The sequence below is a fragment of the Pan troglodytes genome, chromosome X (genome assembly GCF_028858775.2).
Source record: "Pan troglodytes isolate AG18354 chromosome X, NHGRI_mPanTro3-v2.0_pri, whole genome shotgun sequence".
Classification (NCBI taxonomy): Eukaryota; Metazoa; Chordata; class Mammalia; order Primates; family Hominidae; genus Pan; species Pan troglodytes.
Window position 1 is genome coordinate 13,612,030 of NC_072421.2, and position 27,855 is coordinate 13,639,884.

The window sequence follows — 27,855 nt, forward strand, 5'->3', positions numbered from 1 at the left end:
GAGAAATCTCTAGACCTTCAGATCAATTTGTTGTGAACTAAAAACAATTCTAAAAAATAAAGTCATATATATGTGTATGTGTGTGCATATATTCACATATACGTATATGCATATTATATATGTATAGATAAGTGTAATGCATATATACATAAACACACACACACACATATATATACACATTTATACACACACATACACACACCCCTAATAACTTTTAAGGACAAAAACTTTCTTCCCTTCAGAATATCTGCCAAAGTGACTTAAAGTACACCTTTACTCATTTGAGGTGGTAAGGGGTGGCATAAATATCAACTGTTTCATCACTAAGTACATTGTGTCCTAATTCTTGTCCTTCCACTATGGAATAAACCGTTATATAGCCCAGTGTGTATAATAGAACTCTCATATGGACCTCTGCAGATCTCAAATGAGGATCTTCTTAGAAACTTGAAGTAGTAGTTAGACTTATACACCAACACATGCTTTGGGTAAAAGGAAAATCCTTTATGAAAATGCAAACTTTAGGAATTAAATGCTCCCCATAAGGACTCACTTATTCCTGCATAAGTGATTGCAGGCAGAAAAACAGAATCTGAATGAACTTGTTTTTCTTTTTTTCTTAAACTTGGAAAACCTAGAAAAACAAGAGTGGTATATAGGGGCCAATTAAAATAAAAAGCACAAGGAAAAATGAGAGGAAGTCGCTCCTCTCCTCCCAATGGGAGTATTGTGTTTTGAACAATTCATGAATGGAATTTCAGAAACTCAGCAAAAGAATACATTTAACTGACTTACTCCAAATATATTCTGAATTTCATATTTACTAAATAAAGTGTTTCCAAATGAACATTTTGTATGTTGTTACATGTAACAACTGCACATTACAAAAGGAAAGGTAGGAGAATTCATCACTTGAGTTTTTAGATGCATGTATACTTACACTTCCACATACTCCACAAATACTAAACTCGAAAAACAAAGCACCCTACATAATTTACCTTGCCACAGATGTGAAATAATTGTAAGCATACATAAATGTTAATAAAATACTTTGAATCAATGTTAAGGGGAGATATCACTGAATGGTGGACCAAAACAAACTAAATGGCAATTTGATGTCTGTGGAAATGACATACCCAGAAGCCGGTGGCTCAGCACTGATATTAATATATCTTGCTCAGTTGTCTCAATCATTTATGGTAGTTTAATTTTTTCAAGAACACAGATGTTAAGGTACTTTTAATAATTTTGAAAGGCCATAGAGTTTATCTATTTTTTGAAGTCTTGCTTTCATTGGAATTGCTTCTTTAACTTAATGAGTAAATACAAAGAATGCACAGATAAAATAAGGGTTTGTCTTCTTTTATTAGAGAAAAATGTACTTTTCCATGCCCGTGCTTTCCACATTTTGGAACTGATACAGATCCACAGAGGCCAAACCTAAAACTAAATTATCTTTAATGTTAAAATTTAATTGACTGTGTATGTAACTGTGCAATTGCTGCTTTCTCACAGAACTGTCTAGGGTTCATTCAACAGATCATAGAAACGTGGTCTGGCATTTAACAAACAGACTAATAATAGAAGAGATATACTAATTTATACAAGAATTAACTAAACACTGTCATGTGGTTTAGTGTAGCTCAAGTTATGCTTGTATCATATAACATAGGTTCAAGTTCTTTCGTCAGTCATCAGAATAACAGAGGTTGAAGATACATCTGAATAAGTGCCAACTCTTGCTGCAGCTGTTTCAAAAAAATAAATTTAAGTAATTGCGATACACATTTCTACAAATAAAATATTCCAGTGCTTACATCAATCCTGAGTTTTTAAGATAAAATATGCACTACTTACAATTACCACAATATTATTTTGGAACGTGGCAATTTATTTTTTAAGTTGACTCTCTTCACCAAAAAGAGGGCTTTCATTATACTCTTCCAAGTCCTCACACTCTAAAACAAAAAGTCTAGTTCACTGACAAACCATCACTTTACAACTCACATTTTAAAGAGAGTAAATTAAATGTCAAAAGGAAACAGCTTTTAATATTCAAAGGATGCTGGTTATTTATTTCAAATTTAAAAACTGTAATCAGTACATGGAGCTCCAAATACTTAAAATTTTTAATGCCAGATTTTAGTGAAATATTATTATAGCAGGTCCAACAGTCATGTACTTTGCTTGAAGAAAATGGTTTGATGAATATGTTATGGTCAAGATGGAGCAAAAACAGAAAAAGACTGGTAGTCTTAGATAATGAAATACCATATTTTTTCACCAGATAGCGACCCATTTGTTATCACTAATAGTCGACATAACATGGTTTCCACTGAAGGGATAAAATGCTCTGTGACATGACCTCATCAAGTTAGAGAAAACATAACTATGTTTGAAATATATACTATTCTCTCAACAAATAGTTCAACAGTTCCTACTCCCTAAAAAGTGGTATGTTAATGCTGAGGAAGATGTAAAAAATGAATACACAATCTCTTCCATATTCCTGTGACATGAGCAAATATGCACGAATAAAAAAAATAATACAAAACTTATGTAACTGCTGTGGAAGAGCAACTCACTCGGACATGTAGCCAAAAATGGAGACTGATGTCCACTTAGTTGGCAAAAGATTTCAATCGGTCAAAAAAAAAAAGGACTTTAAAAGCATCGTGAGGGAAGAGCATGAGCAAAGCATGAGAGTAATGGAGAGGTCGTTCAGAGAAGGCTGTCAACCTGGAGAGGCGGGAAGAAAGACAGAAGGCAGTAAAACAAGCCTAAGAGGGGGTCATGTAAAGGGGAGAGTCTCTGAATATCTAAGAACTGACATGTGGATACCACTGACAGGCTGGGAAGAGTGAAGGGCTAGAAGCATTTTAGGAAGGGAAGAGTTTTCGGAAGATAGTATTTCTGATCAATGAAGGGTGGCTCAGAAGAGAAGAGAGAACTCAGAAAAGAGTTTAATAGTACAAGCAAGGAAGAATGAGTTCTTGAACTAGGGTTGCCTCAGTGGCAATTTAAAAAAAAGAAATTTAAGGACCATTGCAGAGTAAAACTTGCCTCATGAAAACTGTATGGGAAAGATAATGGACTCAGAAGAGTCCAAGATGATACCGAAGTTCCTACCCTAAGTGGTAACATGTAGCATTAACATTGACAGGAAAACTTTTCTAGTCTCATGTTCATACCAATTAATAAATGGTTTCTGGGGAACATTATAGCAACATGTTCTCTACTTGTGACTTCTATATAAATAACTGTTTTGTGTATAGATAATCCTTGAGTTGCTTGAAAATTCTATTTTCAAACTCTTTTCCCAGTTTATTTAACACATCTCAGTTAGTGTAGAGGAGTGACATATGAACATGTCTTTCCACAAGGTTATTAAAAAGAATATCTTACCTCCCAGAAGGGAATTCCATTGTTTCCTAAATAATATACATCTACATGAAGAAGAGGTCATTGTCCGATGACAATTTGCTAATGTGCTGTACGACAGCAGATAATTCACAATTCACAACATGTTAATAATCTGCTGGCTTTCCCATTCTGTTATACATCTGAACCATCTCTTATGATTACAAATTGTCATGTAAAACCATTACTAGTCACTAATAATTTTGAAAGTGAATATGCCATAAAACACTCCTACATTACAGCAGAAAACAAAAGAGTTACATTTGCCTACTTCCTATTTAACTAAAACTCTTGAAACAACACAAGTAAAAAAGACATCCAGAAAGGACTTATGGACTTTCTGCCTCCCACTAAAGATTTGTCGCTGATCTCCTAAAAACTGAAAATAAAGTCTTCATTAATGTGTTCATAAGGTATCAATTTTTATACACAAGATGTATATTTCTAGGTAAAATTTCCAATTTACCTTTTCCTGTTCTAAATAACTCCTAGAAAACTATTCATGAATCCTAAAAATACTGTTTTATGTTATTTTATGTTATTTACTAATTATGTTAAATCTGGAACAACACATTCAAAGTGAAAATGGTAAGTAATTTAAAATGTATAACCAAAATGTCTTTCCATACATTCAGAAACAAGCAGATTGTCTTCTATTTTTATGCATGTGTTGTATTTTATAAGAACGTATTGTGTTACCAAATAGAACAGACCTTTGTGAATTGCTCGTGTGGTGGCTCAATCTCTTTCAGTTCCTTTCCCATCTTGTTGCCACCTCTTTTGTTGCTCTTGAAATATTTTCTAGAGGCACAAAACAAAAAACTGATTAAAATTGGGTAAATTTTAATACTTATAAAACATTCTGCATTAAAGAAATACTCTTTAAATCAATACTTCTGAACACTTTCTTTTAGACAACGTTTATGACCAATTTGAAACAATTGTGTTCACCACTCATGTGCTAAAACAATAACCTTTTTCATCAGTCATGGAGTAAAGAATTTTCTTTCTTATACATATTCAACACATACGTCTTAATTCTTGATTTCAAATGAAGAGTATTTGATGACCCTTCCTATAATTTGTTGACCACAGATAGGTAAGATCTATACAGAAATTAACTAAGAAACATTCTTTCTTACTAAGATTTTAAACACCTGTTAAATCTTGGTCATTTCAATATGTACATAGATAAACCTTCCATTAATGATTGCCTTTCTGCACCTTGACCTAATCTCCAACAATAGTGTTCTCCTCTCCTCTACGTGGCACTCACAGTCATCCCCTAAATTTTGTCATTCCCAGTGACTGCAGTATCTACATAATATTAATAATAGCAATGATAAACAGCAACCATGGGTCAGATCGCATCCTGAAAAATTTAAATAAACCCGTTACATAGGAACCCTTTAATCCTCCAAACAACTCTGAAATAGGTACCCTCACCATGTCTCCTTTCGTATATAAAGTAACTTTAGCACAGAGATAAATAATATGCCCATGGTTCCTGAACTAGCAATGGTCAAACTGGAATTGGATCCCAAGCAGTGGGGCTCCAGAGTCGCAGCCCTTGACCACTGCACTCAGCTGTTTCTCCATCTTCCCAACATACAGCCACTACCTTCCTGCCACTGTAGGTCACTCACTTCAGTACTACAGCTCAGGAGTCTGTCGGGACCTGACGCCTATTGAATGGAGCACTTTTCACTGCCCAATGCCCCACCCCCATGTGCTCAGGTAACTCAGCCCCAGCTGAAATTCCACAGCCAGTCATCATAACCCCATCCCTGCCTCTATGCCCTGTCCAACTCTCCCTCTATCAACATGCTCGGCTACACCCCAACCCAGGAAATTCCAACCCTACAGCTGCTCTTGCACAAATATGCCAACTGAGTTCACTTTAACTTCTTCATCACTATGATGCTGACTTCAGTTGGACCCCTAATGCTGCATGGCAATTATATTCCCCTAGTCCATGAGTCCACTAATGGGCCACCCTCTCTGGGCTCATGCTCTCTTCCTTCTTTGCTGGATTTCTGCATGAACTATTACTACCTGAGACATTGATACAATAGGTTAATCATAAAGCTAAGCCTGATACCAACAATTTGTTCTTCCTTTTCTCCATCTCCTTCCTCATCTTTCTGCTCATCTGTGATGACCCCTTCAAGGACATTCGGCAACTTCAGAGAAATTCTATAATCACGTTTCTGCCTGTAACACATAATAAGTAACAAGGTCATACGTCATAGAGGGATGAAAAATTAATCCTATTCAAACCAAAACTGACTTGACATAGTTTGTACTATAAAGTAGCAAGGGAGTAATAGCAGCTGAAATCTTCTTTTTGGGAAAAGGTGAAATGAGTTACTGTCATTCTGAAAGGATCCCTTCCTAACTGACTACTAGAGCAGCTATCTTACATTCTTTACCTGCTGAAGACAAAGGAGGGTTTACTGCACTATAAATTTCCCAGAAACAATCTTTTTCTTCAAGAGCAGTTTACTTTTCATTTCTTCTTACTAAATAACATATGCGTTCTCATAAGGAGGTGCAAGAATATCATAGCCATTCATCCTGTAAGATTTCCCGAAAGAAATACTTCACTTAACTATTTCTCCACTTTGGCACGACAATGATCTAAAAGGAATAGTGAAAACAATTTAACTAAAATAAATAACTTATTTACAACACAAGGTTATCCCTTTCTACATAATTGAATATTGTTAAGAATCTACAGACTAAATGTTGAAGACATTTATCTTATATTCACCTACCGTATTTCTAGAAATGGATAAACATTAATTTTACAGGAAGACTTTTTATCTGGAAGGCAGAAAGAGGTCATCTTCATTGGCTTCTAGGTAATATCTCTCAATTCTGTTAAACTGAGGTTATAAAACTAAAGAAACTTACCTGTTTACGGAACAATCAAGTAAAATATGTTGTTCCCTAGAGACACCAATATGTACAGGATAGTTCTGGAAATTATTTGCACCAATGAATACAAAGAAATGATATAAATATCATTATTCAAAAAAGCCAACAATCATACCTTTTTAGTTGTGTTGTTCTCAAAACATTTTTAATTCTGTTCTTTATTTCGCTGCAAGCTTTTGCAATCTTTTCAATCCTTTTTCTCTTTGCAGCAAGATGCTCTTTAGTGTCAGCTAGATAGTAAATGAATATGCATTAAATGTTCATGTTGAAAAGTAGTTTCTTTGCATATATTAAAATCAATATGGGACTTGATGGTTCAGCAATATCAGAAGGACGTTTAAAATGTAAAATGCAAAGATCATTTCAAAAAGCAAGATTTACTTACTTTATGTAAAACCTTTCAGGTATTAGTATTCCAATTTCAGTTGGTATAACAGCAAATCACTTAATTGACAGATGATGAAAAAAAGCAAATAATTAAAAGTTTCTATTTTTTAAGTGTGCAGAAAGGGTTACAAACACAGACTTTAATTTCTTTTTTTTTTTTTTTTTTGAGACAGAGTCTCGCTCTGTCACCCAGGCTGGAGTGCAGTGGCACGATCTCGGCTCACTGCAGCCTCCGCCTCCTGGGTTCACACCATTCTCCTGCCTTAGCCTCCCGAGTAGCTGGGACTACAGGCGCCCGCCACCACGCCCGGCTAATTTTTATATTTTTAGTGGAGACGGGGTTTCACCGTGTTAGCCAGGATGGTCTTGATCTCCTGACCTCGTGATCCACCCACCTCGGCCTCCCAAAGTGCTGGGATTACAGGTGTGAGCAACCGTGCCCAGCCACAGACTTTAATTTCTACATTTATAAAATGTCCTACAATTCAAAGGACATGTTTCCGTGAAATACTGTCACAACTCATTATGTAAAGCACAAAAAAGTATCTGATTTAATAAGACCATCAAAAGGGTAGAAATAACTTAATACACAATAAAAAAGTATTTTTAATCAATAGTTGATGCTATTAACTGTATTTTAATAAAAGAAGCAATGTCCATGGGTGTAAACATTTAGATTTAAATAGATAAATACATTCAAAACACATTTGAAATATTTTCTGAGAGCTTTTTATATGACATTTTTATCCACAGTGCAGTGTTTCAGAAAACTGTAATACTGCAAGGAATGCTTTCCTAAACATGGTTTCACATGAGAGATCTACCATCAATTGCTGAGAATAGTTTTGAGCAATCATAAAAGAGCTGCACCATAATACAAATTTTTTTACATACAGTATCCATCTATAATGCTCATTGTATTAGACAAAACCGGCACTTTGTCACCACCAAATAGAGCAAAGCTTTCCAAATATACTGCTTATATGAATTATCGCTATAGAAGAGCTGAAAACTAAAGTAAGCTTTTTAAAAATAAGAGTATTGTCTTCATAATCTCTACAGAAATTTTCTCAAACTTTTTTGAAAATATGGTCCCATAACAGTGCAACTAATATTTCACATGGCAATATAAAGTTTATGAGTTTTTGGATCCAATTGTATGCTTCTCACTGGGTAGAAAAGTTGTCTTTCCTTTTCTACTACACAGCTTATTACTGGAATAATAATAGAAAATCATCATTTTAGAGAATTCAATTTTCTCTGGTACTTTAAAGAAAACAAAATTAGAAAGTTGTGACAATAGCTAAATTAGGAAGATGAAAACCTCATATTAAAAACTCTGAGTACATACGGACAGGAAGAGGTGAACAACACACACCTGGGCCTACTTGAGGTTGGAGGGTAGGAGGAAGGTGAGGATCGAAAACCACCCATCAGGTACGATGCTTATAATCTGGGTGACAAAATAATCTGTATACCAAACCCCTGTGACACGCAATTTATCTATATAACGAACCTGCACATGTACCCCCAAACATAAAGTAAAAGCTAAAAAAAAAACCTGATATATGACTTAATGTGTGTACACTGAAAGGAACGAATAGAGCTGTTTCTCCTCCAATGTCCTCTAATATCCCCCAAACAATTAAATTTCCACGTGTATGAAAGAAAAGCCACCCCTCTTGCTTCACCATTATTAGAAGCATTCTCACATTCCATATCAACAATTAAAAAAGTAAGAAAAATTATTAAACAGATTACATTAAATGCTATATATGAGAAGAAGGCATTTAAGACAGTCTTGTCATCCACTAATTCATATAACCTACTGTAAGGGTTGTATGGTTGAAAACAATTTTCATAAACCACAAATAGCTCGTAAAACATACCTGCAATATCTTCTAGCTCCTTGGTATCAACCCTGTAACAAAAAGTTGCAACAAAATTTTAACATAATGCTACACAAAAGGCCTTGTTTGTTGGGAAGAAATGTCTTGTGTGAAATGTTCTGCATAGAACATAACAGTGATGACATGATCCAAAGCTGACTTTTCCTAAAAGACCTTATCTGACAGGCAAAAGGGACTTAAACACTTTACCCCGTGTGTTCATCTGTTTCAGCAAAAGATCCTCTTTCCCCATGCTCATCAGTTACATCTCCCTCCTTTGTCTCTGTAACAGGTTTTCTTTCCTCATGCTCATGACTTACTGGATCCTTTCCTGCATTAAAATAAAAAAGACAAACCTTTTTTAGAGGAAGACGCTGTTGTGGGCATTTTTCATAGAGAAACGTACTATTTGTAGACTTTTTTGGCTCTCCGCCAATTAAAGCTTTACCGCAGAGCTATACATGGAATCGCCGGCTCCTAACCATTTTACGGAGGCATTTTTGGAAGCCCTTCGGGTTCAAGTCCCAGTAAACAACGTTCACAGGTCAGATCCCTTGGATGTCAGGACCGCATCCATGGAGAAGAGCTGCTCTGAGAGCATCTGTAACCCTGCTATGAGGGGGAGCCTCCCACGGGAAGCCTAAGGCCCTTGAGCCTGCTTTGAAAACCTGGGGCATCTCAGCACATGCACGGTGAGCTCCAAAGCCACGAAGGGGCCGGGGGCCTCGGGCTGCCCATGTGCCCCCCGCGCAGAAAGCAGACAGACTGTTGGGCGTGCACCTTCTTCTAGGTCCCCTTGGGCTGTGTTTACCTGCAAGCTCCATTTCCTGGGCGGCCATAACTTGAACCTCCAACTGGTCCTTGGCAGCCATCCTGCTGCCCTTCCTGCCCACGGGCTCCATGGCTGACTGGCCTGGGAAGCTAGAGGCGACCTCTGAACCTGGTGAGTGCAAAGACACACTAAGGCAACTAAGGAAACGAGGCGTGTTAAATGAAAATCATCAGGATCGCAGGTTCAAGGGCGCCCCGGGTCTCCTGTGGGAGCAGGAGGGGACGCGGAGAAGATGCCATCATCCCCTCCTGTCCTGGCCCGTCCAGCGCTTCCCCGGGGCTGGCTGCAGAGCTCGCAGAATTCCGCGGCCTCTGCGGGATTCTTGCAGTGCCCTTGGGACAGAGCCTGGCCCTGCCCCTGGGTTCCCCAGCGACCCAGTGTAGTCGGGAGGGCCGCGGGGTGACACAGGATCTCCCCAGCCATCTCCATGGGAATGAGCCGGTACGCACCTGTTTCTGACAGGGGCAGGGACTGCCCACTCGCCAGCCTGGACGCCCAGGGGACCCCTGGTGACCCCAAGTATCCCGTCCTGATGGGCGGCCAGACAAGACGGACCCACGTTGACCCCCCAACCGCCCCCCAAACGCTGCACACATGCACAGGCCTCCGGGACCCTCCTGGGTCCTGGGGACCACTCAGGCAGCTCCAACTCCCTGCCCTGACCCAGGCCCCAGGCGACAATGCCTGGGCCATTTCCTCACAGATCAGCCTGGCTGCCCCGCCCTTCACACCCTCTTCCCCAAAGGGCCTCTGGCCCGCCTTCCCGCATCCCCACCGAGGGCGTCTCACCTGAGGGAGCCCTGATGTTGCTCCCTCAGAGGACCTGCAGAGGCTGGCACCACGAAGCTCCTCTGAGGGCCTGGGTCCTCTGTTCTCACGAGAGCAGCAGCCGCCCCGACTGCCCGCGCTCCTCGCTGATTGGTCGGCTCAGTGCGCATGCAGGTGGCGGGCGGCAGGGGGCCACGCCCCCTGCAGGCACAGCCTCCCCCTCACGGACTGTCCATGGCTGCTGTGGACTCATTGGGTGGCTCTCTGAGGCCTCTGTCCCCACGATATTCCAGCTCCTCATCCTGGTGAAGGAAGCAAGGACTCGGGAGTGGTGAGTGCCAGGGGACCCTGCCCTAAGGAATGGAGGCCAAGTGAACGGGGCCTAGGACCTTGCCCCCAGGCTCGTTCCAGCCACTCCTGCCCCTTTGGGTGGAATGGCCATCACCCTGCAGGTGGAGCCCCGGCTCCCTCCCATGTCCTGTGTGCTTCCAACACGCCCAGCTGCATCCTTTTTAGCAATGGATTGTGCTTTTATGTTTTATCTAAGAAAATTGTTGACTCCCAGCAGGGGCAGGTAGTTTTCTCCTATCCTACTCCATTCCCTCACACTGGGCATTGCATGATTCTGCAGTGGATATACAAAGTTAAAGACTTTATGTCTAGATTTCTCATGATGTGGTCATTTCTTTTCTTTCATTTTTCTTCTTTATTTATTTATTTATTTTTTTTTTTGACAGGGTCTTGCTCTGTCACCCAGGCTGGGCTGCAATGGTGTAATCACTACTCACTGTAGCCTCAACTTCCCGCGCTCAAGGGATCCTCCCACCACAGCCTCCCAAGTAACTGGGACTACAGGCATGTCCCACCATGCCCAGCTAATTTTATTTTATTTATTTATTTATTTTTAGAGACAGAGTCTTACTCTGTCCCCAGGCTGGAGTGCAGTGGCACGATCTCGGCTTCCTGCAACCTCTGCCTCCCTGGTTCAAGCAATTCTCCTGCCTCAGCCTCCCAAGTAGCTGGGACTATAGGCGCACGCCGCCACGCCTGGCTGATTTTTTTTTTTTTTTTTTGTATTTTAGTAGAGACAGGGTTTCACCGTGTTGCCCAGGCTGGTCTCGAACTCCTGAGCTCAGGCAGTCTGCCCGCCTCGGCCTCCCAAAGTGCTAGGATTACAGGCATGAACCACCGCTCCCGGCCAATTTTGTTTATTTTTTGCAGAGATAAGGTCTCACTATGTTGCCCAGGCTGGTCTGCAACTCCTGGGCTCAAGCGATCCGCCCGCCTCAGCCTCCTAAAGTGCTGGGGTTACAGGCTTGAGCCATCGTGCCCAGCCCGATTATTTCCACAGCTGGGTTGGAAGCCATCTTTCCCTGACAAGGCAGCTCACCTTTGTATCTAAGAGTTCTCTATAACCTAAAGAGAATCCCTAATTACTGACACTAAATACCACCAGCTGTCCCCATTTCCCCACAATCTACTTGGTACCCAAATTAGCCAATGAGACATCTTGGGGAATTTTAAGCCATGATTGCTTCAGGTTTCTCTCTCTTTCGAGCTTAAGATGTGTAACATTAAGAAAGAAGACAAATCTTGCGGAGGGCTTTGTGCAACCAGTCTTACAGCTTTCTATCCCATCTGGATCAATGTAATTTTCATATGCTTCATCAGAGATTTCAGCTGAAAGTACTATACCAGGTTCTGTCTATAATTGGAAACACATACACACATACACCAACTACTGGTATTCAGCTAAGAATTCAATGCTGGCTCATTTTTCTTTAAAAGAATGTCAAATCAAGGAACAATTCTCCATCGCAAAGCGGAATTTGATGTCAGGTGAAGACAAATGGGGATTACAGAGCTACTTCTTTGGCATAACAGCCTGGAAACAAACTGAAAAGGATTCTGCAATTTTAAATAGGCACAAAGACATTCTTTTCAGAACACCAAGTGTCCAAGTTACAAAACCCTGAAGAAATTCTTTTAAACTTTTGGATGGAGCAATTTATCTCTTTTTCCCAACTGGAGTATTTGTGAGATGTCTCCCGGAAAGAAACAACTCAATACACAAATCATTAAGCCTTTGTAAAGGGAGGAAGTCTATTTGAAGCAACTCTGGGTTGCGGAAACAGGTTTTGTGAACTAACCAAAGCCTTTAGGGCAAACATGGTCACTTCAAATTTTTTTTCCCCACTAGAGGTTATCTACAAAGACCACAGGAAATGTTTAAGCAAATTTAAAGGAGATTTCTCAAGAGTTATTAGAATAAGTACTTTAATTTAGAGAATTGGTTTCTAATAACTGGAGGCATAACCCCCTCCTACCCCCAACACCCTACTCCACCCTATGTGAATTGACTGACAAGTAAGGATAATGCTTCATAACAAATGTAGAAATAACACCAATTTTCAAAGCAGCCCTCGCTCTTCTATTGCTGTAATTAAGAACTAACTGAAAGAAATGCACTGCTTGGATTCATAGACAGACAGAGGGACAAACAGATGGCTAGATATGTGATAAGCAACAACAGTATGGCCAAATGTCAATGACAGAATCTAGGTGATGGGAACATGAATGTTTTCCATGAAATTCTTTCAACTTTTCTGTGTATTTGAAATTTCTAATAATAAAATGTTGGAAAACAACATGTATGCTGTGCATACATGTAGAGACATAGGCTCAGACCCTCTCATCAAATGGCAACAACAATTGTTCATTTTGAAAACATCTAGAAATCTAAGATGTGATCACTGGGTTAAAGACTGTATACATCCATACTCTGTAGCCTGAATTAGTGATTTACGCTCTAATAGCCAATCAAATTGCTCATTTATCAGACAGGGCTGGTAGCACAGGAGATGGAAGTTTCTCTGCTGATAATCCTCCAGACGTTTGAGGGCTTCATGTTCATTCACATTTCAGCCTTTTCTCCAATTCTTAGACTCTTAGCAAAAGTTTATACTCGAATGAAGCAGCAAATTCTAGGCTCCAGCTGTTTAAGAATGAATGAAAACATTCATGTCTTTCAGAAAGGCTTATCTGATGTACTCTGCACAAATACCCTCACCTATGATCTTCTCTGTGCAAACTCTATCAGGGCCCTTCTCAGTGGGCTTTTCAAGACTCTCTCCAATTAGATTATAATTCTTTCAAGGGCAGGTCTTTGTCAACTTTGCTTCTCCAGCACTCAGCGCCATGGCTGGCACATGGTGGGCTGTCAGCAAATGCTGTGTTTGCTATACGTGAATTAATGCTGTGCATACATGTAGAGACATAGGCTCAGACCCTCTCATCAAATGGCAAAGTCTACCACCCAGTCCTGAGAATTACATCTCAGCTTAGAGCAGAGGGGCCCCACCCTGGCGTCTCCTGGAATCACTCAGGAAATTTCAAAACACACTGCTGCCTCCATCCTACCCACTAAGTTTCTGATTAACTGTGTTGGAGTTTGGCCTGGGCCTCAGGATGGTGAAATCTCCCCAGATGATAGAAAAGTGCAGGCAGCACTGAGAATTCCAGGGTTTGGACTTTACAAGCCACCAGGTAATTTCATTTTCACTCACCTTCTTTCCTTTGATTCTCAGGACAAGCTACCAGGTCTCCAGGACTGAAGGTTATCATCTAAGTTGGTGTTCTCAACTGGAGGCGATTTACCCCCCACCCAGGAGACAGTTGGCAATGTCTGGAGGTATTTTTGGTTTTTATAGCTGGGGATGGGGGTGCTACTGGAATCTTGTGGGTAGAAGCCAGGGATGCTGCTAAACATCCTACAATGCACAGGATAGCCCCACCACAAAGAATTATCTGGCTCCCAATGCCAACAGTGTTGAGATTGACACACCGTGGTCTATGGTAACTGTTTGATTAGCTAGGGCTTTCTTAGCTAGAGTAATCTCCTTTTTGCACTCTGTGCCCATGCCCCGAATAAGACAGACAACTGCACAACAATTTATCCCAGAGTACATCTGAGTCAACTGTTGATGTTACATGTTGGATTGGCTCCAGCAAATGAAGAGCTGACATTCAATGAGTGTTCCCTTTGTGCCAGGCACATTATATACATGGCCATATGTTCCTCCCAGCAATCTGGGAGAGGAGAGAGATTCTAAATTTGAAAACTAAACTCATTATACAAGGTCATGCATTTAATTAAGAGTTTGAACCTTTAACAACAAGCCCAAGACAAGGAGTTGCCTCAGATCCTTAATAGGTTGCCTTAATATAAAATTAATAATGCCCTATGTTTCTCAAAACCCCTTGTTTGAGAAACTCAAGCCTAACACATTGTTCATCTTTCCTGCTCTTGCGGAATGGAATTGATGTGCCATACAAGCCTAATCATTAACAAGACATACCAGTACCCTTTCCTTGTAATCCCACCCTCCTCCACCCCACTAAGGATCCACAAAATACCTTTTAAGGTGAAGTTCCAATCACTTTCACATTATTGTAACCATGGCTTATGGCTTATCTTTGTTGTCATGGATAATTGAGGCAACTGTGTGGGAATGGCAACTTATGAATGATCTAACAATAGGCCTATTAATATAGCAGTAAATGTCACAGTTATAATAAAAGGTACCATACTTACACAGAGTATTGCCAGACCTAGCACAATTCCTGGCATAAGGTTTGTGCTTAATAAATGCTTGCTGGATGAACCAATGAAGTAATCAAACGAGTCGGAATAAGATGCAACATATTCAAGAGATTTATAGAATGGAAGATCTCTAGTGTTTTTATTTGAGATCGATATGTTCTGTAGTGGTAACCGAAAGAGTAATAGCTGACTTTCACTTTATTATTAAAGCACAAATAGAGCATATCAATATTTATTTTCTCATCCTTATTTTGGTATCTAATAGTGCCACCAAATATTATATTATATGGATAACTATAATTCCGATACTTAAATCAACATTTTTAATCTTGTTGGTAGACATTATATTTTTCTTTAAAAGAGAGATAAACAGCTTAACATGGGAAATATTTGACATTATTAGATTTCTTAAAAAGAATTTTTGTGCTTTTATCAGCATCTGACCAATATCTACAGGACTGACTTCTCCTTTAGGCACAGAGTTGAGGGACCACAAAATTACTTCAATTTCTCTTAAAAATAACAAGGGAAAATATTAATATAATTCAGTATGGATTATATTATCTTTATACTAACAGAGTCACAAAATATAATTTTTTAATGTATTATTTTATATATATAATTATTATTTTTTTAGTGGAGGAAAGGCTTCACGAAGGAAAATGCATCTATAGCTTATTAATGTCATGCAGTGGCCCTGGATGTCACCTCTCTACATTCCACTGCCCTACTCTTTTCAAATAGCTTTTTTATTAATTAGTTTCCTTTTTTTTTTTTTTTTTTTTTTTTTTGAGGCAGAATGTCATTCTGTCGCCCAGGCTGTAGTGCAGTGGTGCGATCTTAGCTCACTGCAACCTCTGCCTCCCAGGTTGAAGCAATTCTCATGCCTCACCCTCCCGAGTAGTTGGGATTACAGGCATGTGCCACCGCATCCGGCTAATTTTTGTATTTTTATTAGAAACAGGGTTTCACCATGTTGGCCAGGCTGGTCTCAAACTCCTGACCTCAAGTGATCTCCCTGCCTCAGCCTCCCAAAGTGTTGGGATTACAGGCATGAGCCACCACGCCTGACTATTAATTAGCTTCCGATTTCAATTTTTTAAGAGAACTTTGTTTCATCATCTAAGTGACTATCTGGGTCCTTCAGTGGAGGGAGACTGATAACTGAGGACATTTTACAACCAATTGATGACAAGGGACTGACTCAAGGTGTGGGGGAGGGGTGAGGGAATTGGTGACGTGGGAACATACCAGTTTGCAGGTCAAAAATGAGGGGTTAAAGATGACTCCAAGACTCTCAGCTCAGGGACATGGGCAGATGAAGGTGCAGTTAGGCTAGCAATGTCAAGTAAATACCATGAGAGAGGAGATGGTCAGTGGGTCTCACGGAGATTGGGACTGGAAAGGGCTAAAGCTAAACCTGGCAGAGATAAAGGAAAAGGAGCCAGCACTACAGACTGAAGAGATAGGAGGACAAGCTGGAGAGTTGAGTCCAGAGACAGAAGAGGACAGAGATTTTAGAGTTGTGGAGAGTTCAGTAAATTCAAAGACCTCAGCGGGATGAAGAAGGTTGAGGCTTGGATGGCCACCATAAGATTTGACCATCACGAGGGTACCCAAGGTCTTTGCCTGGTAGTTTCTGAAGTGTGATGTAGGGAGAAACCAGATTGCAGTGGATAAAAGATATGAAGGCGGAGGCTGGGCGCAGTGGCTCGTGCCTGTAATCCCAGCACTTTGGGAGGCCGAGGCGGGCAGATCACCTGAGATTGGGAGTTCCAGACCAGCCTGACTAACACGGAGAAACCCCGTCTCTACTAAAAATACAAAATTAGCCAGGCATGGTGGGACGTGCCTGTAATCCCAGCTACTCAGAAGGCTGGGGCAAGAGAATCGCTTGAACCCAGGAGGTGGAGGTTGCAGTGAGCCAAGATTGTGCCATTGCACTCCAGTCTGGGCAACAAGAACAAAACTCCGTCTCAAAAACAAAACAAAACAAAACAAAAAAGATGGAAAGGCAGAGAGGGAGAGAGAGGGTTCCTCCCTCCAGGGCCAGGACATTTTAGAATATAAGTTGAGGAAAAGGAATTGGTGGTCACAGAGAGAGAAAGAACAAGCTGGTGTTTTTTCTTCTCTTCTGTCTCTCAAAATTATGCTTTCACAGAGAGTATGAAGTGTAATCATCTAGACTAGGGGTCAACAAACTACAACCCCTGGGCCAAATCTACATAGCTGCCTATGCTTGTAAATAAAGTTTTATTGAAACACAGCTATGCCTATTTTTTCTCTCTTTTGTCTATGGCTGCTTTTACACTACAGTAGCAGAGTTGAGTAGTTGTAACAGAAACTGCCTGCCCAGCAAAGTAAAAAATATTTACTATCAGGCCCTTTCGAGAAAGTTTGTCAACCCCTGTTCTAGGTCAACTCCCTTGATATAAAGATGGAGAAACAGACATTCCATTACATTTCTGTGTTCATTTGCTTTCTTGTTCTGACAAAGCAGAAGTGTCTACCGGAATTATTAATTACCTAGTGTATGCGTCATCACCCACTGAATTTTAAGAGCTATGTATACAACTTTCATGCAAAGTGTCACCACTTTCTATTCTCATCAAGGTGAATTTTCCTCCCCATTCTAGCTGCAAAGCAAAACTAAAGCTAAATGCACTTCCATCCTTTATACAGGCCTCATTTCAGCAATGTTTGTTGGGCACATTAATGAGCAGAAATGACTTAGCTTTATAACTGCTGCTGAAAATCTTGAGATTTAAGTGAGAAGGAAATACTTTTGTTTCTGCCTCCATCCTATTTTAGTGTAAATCAAAGTTAACAGCTCATGGTCTGGTTGGCAGTTCACAAGAAAGGGCGAGGTTGCCAGAAAATCAAAATCACACAATTTCCTGTTTTTGAAGATGTATTTCAACAAGATCACTGAGAGCTTCAAAGACAAAAATGGCTGTCTGCCAGGGCCAGACCAGCTCCAAGCGCCTTTGTTTGCTTTATTGTTTGATGCTGAGGGGTCAAAGCACTCTTTCTATTGTGTTGTCTCTGCTCCCCACCCCTGTTATTTTTTTTGTTGTTGTTATTCTATTAAGATTCCTGCTGAAAATTAAATTAAGTTTCCTAAGTTCTTCTTTGTTGATCCTAGCAACTAATTATAGAGAAACCAGAAAAGATTCACAATACTTGGGCATTTTTTTAAGATTGTAATTGGCTACCCACAAAGTTGGTGGAACAATAGTTTTTGGGGAAAAAAAGAGATTCGTACTGATTTTTCAATGAATATTTAAAAATATCTTGGCATCAAAATTCCTCCCATTAACCTCGTTTGAACATAAAAAGGTCCCTTTTACTGGTGCTATAATTGACTTTCCCCACCCTATTCTTCCCTGTTCATCCTGACACATCCCCCACACTCCATTTTAAATTGTGGCATAGGACCCATGTGGCCCCTGTAATCTTCCTTCAAGGCCAAAGCCGACTCCCAGAATACTCAGCATGTCAGTGCCACCTGCTCACAACTTTGGCACTGGCATGGTTGAAAATTCTTCCAAGTAATGTCCAAGAGGGATAGCTTTTTTCTGGGATGAGCTTGCAAAGCCAACTCAGAGGGTCACAGTAGATTGTGATTACATCTTTCAGAGCAGAATGTCGGGGGTGGGGCGGGGGCGAGTGCATCTATGGAACGGTTAGAAAACTCGCTGACTAGAGGGGCTCCCAAGATCACTTTGTGTGAATTCGACTGCTATAGAAACTATGAAATTGGTTCACTGATCTGAACTTTGGGTCAAGACCCATGCAGCCATTCTAGACATGAATGGTTTTGGCCTTCAGTCACAACAATTGAAAATTAGACCCTTGAAGAAGGCAGGAGTCTCTGAAGGCTCCTCAGAATGTGAGGGCTTTAGGCCTGGAGTACCTTAAAGGTTTTCTTTAAAAAACATTTGGATATGGTGACCACATTGTCTGATTTTTAAATTCAAGAGGCATTCATAGAGAATTTGAAGTGCTACTTGCCTTCGAGCCAAGATGCGTTATTTAGGGTAATGGCATTTCTATAATCTGTCACTCCTGAATCTCCTGTAAGAGAAGCATTTTCTTAGGCCTGATCATTCCTGTCTAGGTTGACTATCAAGAGCTGTACACCTCTGAGAACAGATCTGGGGTGTGAGGTCACACAGGTGGCCTCAAGGGGAAGACAGAGCTCTCTAGTTGTTGTAACTTAAGGTGAAAGGTGTGTAACCCCAGTACTACAATGAGAGGGCCAGCTCACTCTGAAACCTGGTGATATCACCTGAAAGTCCTTGAGCTGAAATGGAGCACCTGCAGTCATTATGGTGATCACACCCCTCATGTCTTGCTAAATATCCCTCAACAGTTTAGTGATATAGGTAGTCATTAACAGGTCCCTAATGAGATTTTATTTTATTGTATTGTATTTGATTTTTGAGACAGAATCTCACTCTGTGGCCCAGGCTGGAGTGTAGTGGTGCCGTTTTGGCTTACTGCAACCTCCGCCTCCCGAGTTCAAGCGATTCTCATGCCTCAATCTCCCAAGTAGCTGGGACGACAGGTGCATGCCAGTACACCCGGCTAATTTTTTGTATTTTTAGTACAGATGGGGTTCGCCGTGTTGGCCAGGCTGTTCTTGAACTCCTGGTCTCAAGGGATCCACCCACTTCAGCCTACCAAAGTGCTGAGATTACAGGCATGAGCCACCCACTGTGCCCGGCCCCTAATGATATTTTAGTTAAGAAGATTTTCTGTATTTATGTAAGGCCATGCCAGAAATGTTTTCTTTAAAGATGCTTTATTCATAGAAGTTTGCTGTCCTCTTTACGGTTTAAAATAATTGATTACTAGTTAGACACTATCAGTGTTTAATATTGAACCATCTCTGAATCACCAGTTTATTCTGTTCAGATTTCAAGTGGGTCAGGATTCACATACACATTTGAAGTTTGAATCCATATTAGTTCCTCAACACAAAAGGAACTGAGACACAGAGATAATCTTTGGCCATTAGTATTCACCATGGAAATTACCAAGATAATCTTAAAACATCATAAAAATCAAGAAGTTATAGTTTAGTCCCATAAAATCAGAATCATAACGTATTTCAAATCAATATCACTCTAAATCAGTATAATCCGTTCATCACACCATGAGTAACAATTACCCGTTTGAAAGAGCTTCCTGAGTAGCCTGAAGGCTCAAATCAATGTTTTCTACTTAGTACAATCACAACATTTAAAAATTTTTTTATAATTCTAAAAATTATATGAGCTTAGGATAAAGAAATGACAGTTTACCCCTTCTCAGTTTCATTCTTCAGAAGGATGTTAACATTACCTTATGTAAGCTTTCAGAATATTGTTTACTATACTGTACTTACAAAAATATAACTGAAATCGGTTGATTTGCTCCTTAGCAACCCTGTGAGTGGAAGCATATTAACTAATATTTCTGTTTTCAAAAAATAGGATAATAATATACATCTGCACTTGCCTTTTGTCCTAACCTAATGATGTACTTTGGATATCCCTGTCTATTATTAGACATACATCTTCCTCATTTCGTGGTTACACAGTATTCCATTGTATGGAGATATTATATTTTAACCAGTTCCTTCTTGATGGCTATATATGTTGATTCTAGCTTTTTTCCCCCTTGGCTGATATAAACATTGTATTTTTATATCATTGTGCAGTTGTGAAAATGCCTAGAAATAAAATAACTGAATCAACTAGATCCAGTTATTTAAAAATCTTGTGATCTGTTTCTCAATTATTGCCCTCTCCAAAATTGTCCCAGTATATATTTTCACTCACAGGGCATGAAAGCCAATCCTAGTGTTTATGAAGTAAGGCACTTCTGTTAACAGAGGTGTTACTGTTATAGTCTAGAATAGAGACTTTACGTGCATGCACTCCCTCTCTCTCTTTCTCTCTCCCTTTTTCTTTTATAGACTCTGTGAGCAGATTAGCAGACATTTTGTATTTATAGCACTCGGTGGCAAACTGCATGTGATGATTACTACCAGATTTCATCCTCATCCTTGATTGTGTGACATTGTTCATATACACACTGAACTTTGATTTGTGAAGATGGGCTTGATGATTTCAGGAAAATAGAGAAGACAAGATAAATTCTTAAGATCGCTATTTAGAAAACTTGTGTATTTGCTGATTTGGCATGTAGATATAGAATAATAAACCTTGTTACTGGTATTACAGATACCATGCAAGCCTTTGCCCTATATTATTTTTCTTCAGAACTCAAGCCATTCTACATGTCCATCAGATGATCTTTCTGCAATGACACAGGCTGTCAGAATCATTTATAGAACAGAGTCCAACTCTGGATAACCCAATCAAAAAAAGGAGTTGATTGGAAGGACATAGGCAGTTCATATAATCATTAGAAAAGTGAAAGGTCAGGCACAGAAAACAAACAGGAACCAGGGGCAGGCCTGATGACCAAGAACAAAACAATTCACACTGTGCTCTGGTTAAGGCCACACTGCCAGCACCACCACTCCTGGGCCTCCCCACACCTCTGGGCTCCTGACTCCACTACTGCCACCAAGAGTCTCACACCTGTGTCCCTCAACACACAAAGTCCTAGGTGCAACTTTCTCATTGGATGAGCCTAGGTCATGTGCTCAAACCCCAGCCACAGAAAACTCTGGGAGAGGGAATTGTCTGAGGTCCTTTAGCTTCCCCTTTGGAAAATTTATCAACACCTGCACAATGGCGAATTGTCTCCAAATAGAGAGTTCAATGCCTCATATCCAAAACAACTCAAAAACAATAAAGAGGAGAAACAAGAACTGATCACCACCCTGAGGTCTCCACTTCTGTTTCTGGAATGATGTTATAATTTATTTCTGACTTTCTTTATTGGCACCTCCTTAAAAGCAGCAGATCAGCATTTTGTAACCTCATCTAACCTCTCTGCATTGGCTCCCAGCATTATTGTTTTTAAAGATTCTCAGCAATAACAAGAATACCTCATGATCACCTAGTGCGTGCAGGTTCCTAGATGCTTTTCCACGTAGGACAGCGTGTGCTCAATAGTCCACTATGTAGTGGGGATAATTCCTCCCTATCTTGTTAACTTTTTGACGTGACTTTTTTTTTTCTAACCCTTCTCTCTCCAGACCCTAACCTGGCCATTCCCACTGCTTTCTCAGCAACATTGGAGAGCACTATATTAATCATCAGAATAAAGACTTAACTTTTCTTCTTGGATTTCAGGACCCTCCTTCTCCCATATTGTCCTGTCCATCAAACCACTGCTTACCACCACAAATCATTCATCCAGCCAGCGGGGTCCCTCCTGCTCAATCCTGGGTCTTACCACATGCATTACCCATTGGCCTCAATGGAAATAAGATCCTGTATTTTGAATGAAAAAATGCCTTTATTTGTATTATTTTTATTTTTAAAGCCAGCTGTGTGTTCTTTGGAAAAGTAGGGAAGCCTTCTCGACCTAGATTAGTCATCTGAAAGCTGAATGTGGAGCCGGGTGATTTCTGATTTCTTCCTCCACTGTAACCTTCTATATATTTAAAAAATTCCATGAACAGAAGTGGGGTTGATAGAGGAGGGGACTCAAAGTAACATTAAAGGGGGGAACTCCTTCTTTCACTGGCTTTATCTGAAAATGAGAATCATAATTGATATTCTCAAAGTAGCTTGAGGACTCGAGTTCACTGACACTATGTGAGTTAATTGTTGAATGCTCCTTTGAGGTCTTAATACATATGCCCATGGAGATCCTTTTAGCTTTCAAATAAAAACCATAAGCATGAAATGCCTAATTCCGGTCCTGGGCACTTCATGCTTTATTAAAATATAATAGTATTTGTTATTTTCATGTATGATAATGGCATTGTAGTTGTATTTTTAGAAAGTGTCTATCTTTTAGAGCAGGATTTCTCAATCTCAGCACTACTGACATTTGGAGACGGTTCTTTGTTGGGGCTGGGGGTGTCTGTGCATTATAGAATATTGAGCAGCATCCCTGGCTTCTACCCACTAGATGCCAATAGCACCCCTTCCACAGTTGTGACAATCAAACATGTCCCCAGACATTGCCAAATGTTCCCAGGGGAGCAACTTCACCACCAGTTAAGAACCACTGTTTTAGAGATACATACTAACATATTTTCCAATGAAATAATAAGATATCTGGTAGGGAGTGGTTGAGGATATGGGTGCGGATAGGGCAGAATTGGCCAAGGACTGATGGCTGTTGGATTGGGTGATAAGTACTGGGGCCTCATATTATCTTGACCACTTTTGTGTGTATTCAAGTATCTAAAATCAAAAGTGCAAAAAACATTGTTTTAACACATCAGTGGTATTGATTTTAAATCTGTTCTCAAGGTTGAGCCTGCAGAGCATCTTACCCTGGAAAGATTAGGAGCTGAGGATAGGGGAAGTAGAATATTATTCATGCTCTTGACTAACTGCTTTTGACTCTTCTGGGGACATACTAAGTTTTGAGTGGTTAAACTGAACTCTTAATCAGCCTTACTAGTGTCAAGCCATTCTGCACACACCACCATGATTTTTTTCTTCCTGGTCATCTGGATGAGCATTAGCCAAATTGAAGGTTGAGGCTGCATTATCTGGGGAAGCCTTCCATCCTCCCCATGGCCAACAGCTCCTTGTTTAGGCCATCTGCTTGAGTGCAACCGTATCCCAGCCTTGCTGCTTTCGGGGCTGATGCTTAAAGGCAGGTTTCCCTTATTACAGCCTCATGGGCACCAATGTACACAGTGAGAAAGGGCCTAGGGGAAGGCTGAGCCTGGCTGGAACTAGAGGAACACCAGCAGGGATCCAATTAACAATACATAATTACCAGTGGGTCTGACCTTTCTTTAGCCTAGAAACATAACTGGAACTTAGCTTGAGACTGGGCAGAGTAACCCTCAGAACCTTTATTTTGAGGCTGAGTATTGGGTTGGACCATCCAGAATGGAGCAGGAATATGTAAGGATCACTTTGGAGATGATGTTGGGCTCGTGGTAGCAAAGAGGTTGTGCAAATTGGCAGTAGAACATCAAAGTGATTCTTTTCTACGTTTAAGAGGAGTAATCAAAGCTGTCTAGAAAAATTGGCAAATCGTAATTCTCTTCGGCATAGAAAAAATGTAGATGTAATTGATTTAGAGAAGTCCACAGCTACTTTCAATCTTAAAGATAGTAGATGGTGTGACTAAGAGCTGGAACTCCAGCCACACCACCTGGACTTAGATTCCAACTCCACTCCTTATGAGCATCCCATGCTAACCTTTGTAAGGCAAGTTATGGACACTTGCCTCACCTCAGTTTCCTCATCTGTAAATCCCGGACAACAATCATATGCCTCTCCTAGGGTTATATGAGGATTAAATAAGTTAGTACACTAATGGGTTTAGAATAGGGCCTAGTGCAGAGTAAAAAATTGATGTTGGTGATTGTTAGCTAGAACTAGCCTTCTTTATCTTGCCAGACAGTGTAAACATTATGTAGGCAGGACGATTTGAGGGTCGGGGAGAAGAGGCCGCTTCCATAAAATTTAAAACGATCATCAAAGGCCATTTCTTTGGATTAATAAGTTACTTGTTTTTCACATTTTTGGGAGTTGGCACGTAGCATGGGGACATTTATCAAATGCTGTTTCTCTGATAGAGCAGTTCTTAAAAGACAGGAATTTGAATGGGGTGAAGGTGGGAGGAGCAGGGGACATCTGGATTATGGGGGCTCTGCCTTTGAAATGGCAGCTGTGTGGGTCCTGGAGGGACTTTAAACCCTCAGAAGACAGTGGCCACTGATGCTGGGAGATGGGTGAGGGATCCCCCAAAAAGACATGCCATTTGAGAATTATTTCTGAGCTAAGAATCTCTTGACCTAAAGTAACCATATTAAACTGAATGTGCCCCATATCAAAGGGATCCCATTCTCCGTTCAAATTTGTCTTTTGTACTGTTAATGCGTTAAAGACTCCCAAACCCTCTGCCCTTGTTGGGTACTTTGTTTTCAACTCTGTCTCCCAGATGACACACAGACCCTCTCTGGTGTCATTTCAATTCTGGAAGTGAATCTGATAGCTCTCTTTGTTGCCAGAATTTTCTCACTAAATGAGGTTACAATACTTCATATTTACAGGCTTCTTAATTTCATCTTTGATGTTTTTCTTTTTAGCAAGCAAATTATTCTGGCTTTCTTACAAATACTGCTCAGAATCAGAGCAAGGGCTTCTTACCCCCTTGCAAGGGTGGCCCAATCACTGTCTGCTTTTGATTTGTGTACTCTGTGCCCTCTGTGAACAGTACTGCCACTTGAAACCCGATTCCCAGAGCAGTCCTTGGACCTCTTGTATTAGCATTCTCCAGACTGTGAAATTAAAATGGCAGTTTTCTGTTTCAACCCTAGACCTTCTGAATCTGAATTTCTAAAAGTGGGGCCCAGGAAACTGAATTTTTATTAACTATCCCAAGGGATCTGATGTACACTGAAGTGTGGAACTGTGACCTCATATCCTAAACCCACGTTCTCCATTGCAAATCCTTCAGCATCCTTACCTTCTGTCTTACCCACCCAGAAGACTCCCTTCCCAAATATGCATCCTGCATGGTGTCATTGCATTTGCTTTCCTAGGGAGGGATGAAGATAAAATCTTGACATGTGCTTTGTGGTGAGGGGAGAAAGCAGTTTTTATCTGAGGCTGAAAGGTTATATCTTGAGCCTCAGACAGAAAACTTAGGATGAGTCACCCAAGGAAAGGGTCAAGAGGTCAGCTAGCCTGAGCTTATAGAGCGAGACAGTCTTGTGAGTCTGACTAAGTTAAACCATGATCTTGGGTCAATAAATATTTGCAGAATGAAACAGACAATTTACTGATATTGAAATGGCCAGGCCACTTGGATGATCTCCCTGAGTACAGTGTCTAACTTTGAGATTTTATACATTATAGTAAAATAGTGGCCAGGCATAGTGGCTCACACCTGTAATTTCAGCACTTTGGGAGGTTGAAGTGGGAGGATTGCTTGAGCCCAGGAGTTGGAGACCAGCCTGAGCAACAAAGCAAGATCCAGTCTGTAAATTTATATGTATATGTGTGTGTGTGTGTGTGTGTGTGTGTGTGTATAAAATAGCTTGGGTACTCTCCAAGCTGACTGGGACTCGGCCTTGACTCTGACCTTGATTGCTCTTATTCTATGAATAATTCCAAAAAGATTGATTATCTGATTACTCAGGCCACTGCAAACAGGAAGCGCCTGATTAGAAGCAATTTGCAAGAGCAAGAGGAATATGCAAACACAGGCACAGTGAAAGAGGCAAAAATTGACAGAAATTTCTGGAAAATTTGCTTATGTGGAACTTGTTATTCCTTGATGATGACAAATGGATAGGTGAGAACATAAAGATAGCTGTAAAAATCGAGCACTTCCAACTTCAAGACTTGACCTTAAGAATCTTCTAGTACTTAAAAAAAGTAGGCCATTGTTGACAAGTATAACACTGACTACTTTGGGATGGAGAAGTAGAGATGATGAAAAGTGAAAAAGGCTTTACACAAGTCATGGAATTGAGTCAGTAATGATCTAGGGGGCTGGAACTAAATCCCAAATAGGTCTCTCTGAATTTATAGATTTGGTTTCATAAAAGGAAATGACAGCCTAGAAACCTCTGTTGAGCTTCTCTTCCATTTGATTGACCTAAATTTCTTTTGGCTGATTACCAAAGCATTACACTAGCAAAATGTTTGCCACTACTATATGGACATTCAAGCTGGAAATACAATACTCAAGTAATTAGAATCAATGTTCCCTATACAAGTACAAGTGATAGCTCAGATGTTTCTCTGCATATAGGGGAGAAATAAAGTCAAGTTCTGGCAGAGTTCTGTAAACATCAGCTAATTTCAGACAATTCCAATAATACCATTATAAGGTACAGGATGTTGAAGTCCAAACTCTAAAATAAAATTGAATAATGTTATGCCTAATTGTGTGACCCTTAAGGTTATGCTAAGAGAATAAACTTAGTGTTTATTTTTATCTGAGGATATTAACTAAATAATTAAGGCAATAACTTGTGTTTGACAGTACAGTGTGTCTATGTGATTTTGTCTTAAGAGGGAAAATATATGTATTAGTCTGTTTTCATGCTGCTGATAAAGACATACCCGAGACTGGGAAATTTACAAAAGAAAGAGGTTTAATGGACTTACAGTTCCATGTGGCTGGGAGGCCTCACAATCATGGTGGAAGGCAAGGAGGAGCAAGTCACATCTTACATGGATGGCAGCAGGCAAAGAGAAAGAGAACTTGTGCAGGGGAACTCCTCTTCATAAAACCATCAGATCTCATGAGACTTATTCACTATTAAGAGAACAGCATGGGAAAGACCTGATCCCATGATTCAATTACCTCCCACCAGTTCCCTCCCACAACACATGGGAATTCAAGATGAGATTTGGGTGGGGACACAGCCAAACCATATCATTCCACCCCAGCCCCTCCCAAATCTCATGTCCTCACATTTCAAAACAGTGAAATGTGTCCCAACAGTCCCCCAAAGTCTTAACTCATTTCAGCATTAACTCAGAAGTCCACAGTCCAAAGTCTCATCTGAGACAAGGCAAGTCCCTCCTGCCTATGAGCCTGTAAAATCAAAAGTAAGTTAGTTACTTCCTAGAGACAATGGGGGTACAGGCATTGAGTAAATACAGCCATTCCAAATGGGAGAAATTGGCCAAAGCAAAGGGGCTACAGGCCTCATCCAAGTCTGAAATCCAGCGGGACAGTCAAACCTTAAAGCTCCAAAATGATCTCCTTTGACTCCATGTCTCACATCCAGGTCATGCTGATGCAAGAGGTAGGTTCCCATGGTCTTGGGCAGCTCCACCCCTGTGGCTTTGCAGGGTACAGCCCCTGCCTCCCAGCTGCTTTCGTGGGCTGGCATTGAGTGTCTGTGGCTTTTCCAGGCACACAGTGTAGGCTGTTGGTGGATCTACCATTCT

General features: G+C 40.4%; 2 protein-coding genes across 3 annotated transcripts in view; one reads left to right on the forward strand and one right to left on the reverse strand.

The window, feature by feature from the left end:
• Positions 1-1,346: 1,346 nt before the first annotated feature.
• FAM9C (family with sequence similarity 9 member C) lies at positions 1,347-10,368 on the reverse strand. 2 transcript variants are annotated; one of them, XM_001135435.3, is made up of 8 exons: positions 10,258-10,368; positions 9,448-9,576; positions 8,847-8,967; positions 8,637-8,668; positions 6,476-6,590; positions 5,526-5,634; positions 4,134-4,221; positions 1,347-1,748 (listed from the first exon to the last, which is right to left on the reverse strand). In XM_001135435.3, exons 2-7 carry the CDS (start codon positions 9,536-9,538, stop codon positions 4,159-4,161), a joined length of 531 nt encoding a protein of 176 aa, XP_001135435.2. In that variant the 5' UTR covers positions 9,539-9,576; positions 10,258-10,368; the 3' UTR covers positions 1,347-1,748; positions 4,134-4,158. The 2 variants fall into 2 exon arrangements, with proteins under 2 accessions (XP_001135435.2, XP_054532246.1); XM_054676271.1 differs by having other exon boundaries at positions 1,347-3,799.
• Positions 10,272-27,855, forward strand: part of LOC129138878 (uncharacterized) — a 51,292-nt gene continuing 33,708 nt past the window's right edge. The window contains exons 1-2 of the mRNA XM_054677083.1: positions 10,272-10,567; positions 13,824-13,927. Of these exons, the coding sequence (XP_054533058.1) occupies positions 10,272-10,567; positions 13,824-13,927 (400 nt within the window). The remainder of the gene's footprint in view (positions 10,568-13,823; positions 13,928-27,855) is intronic.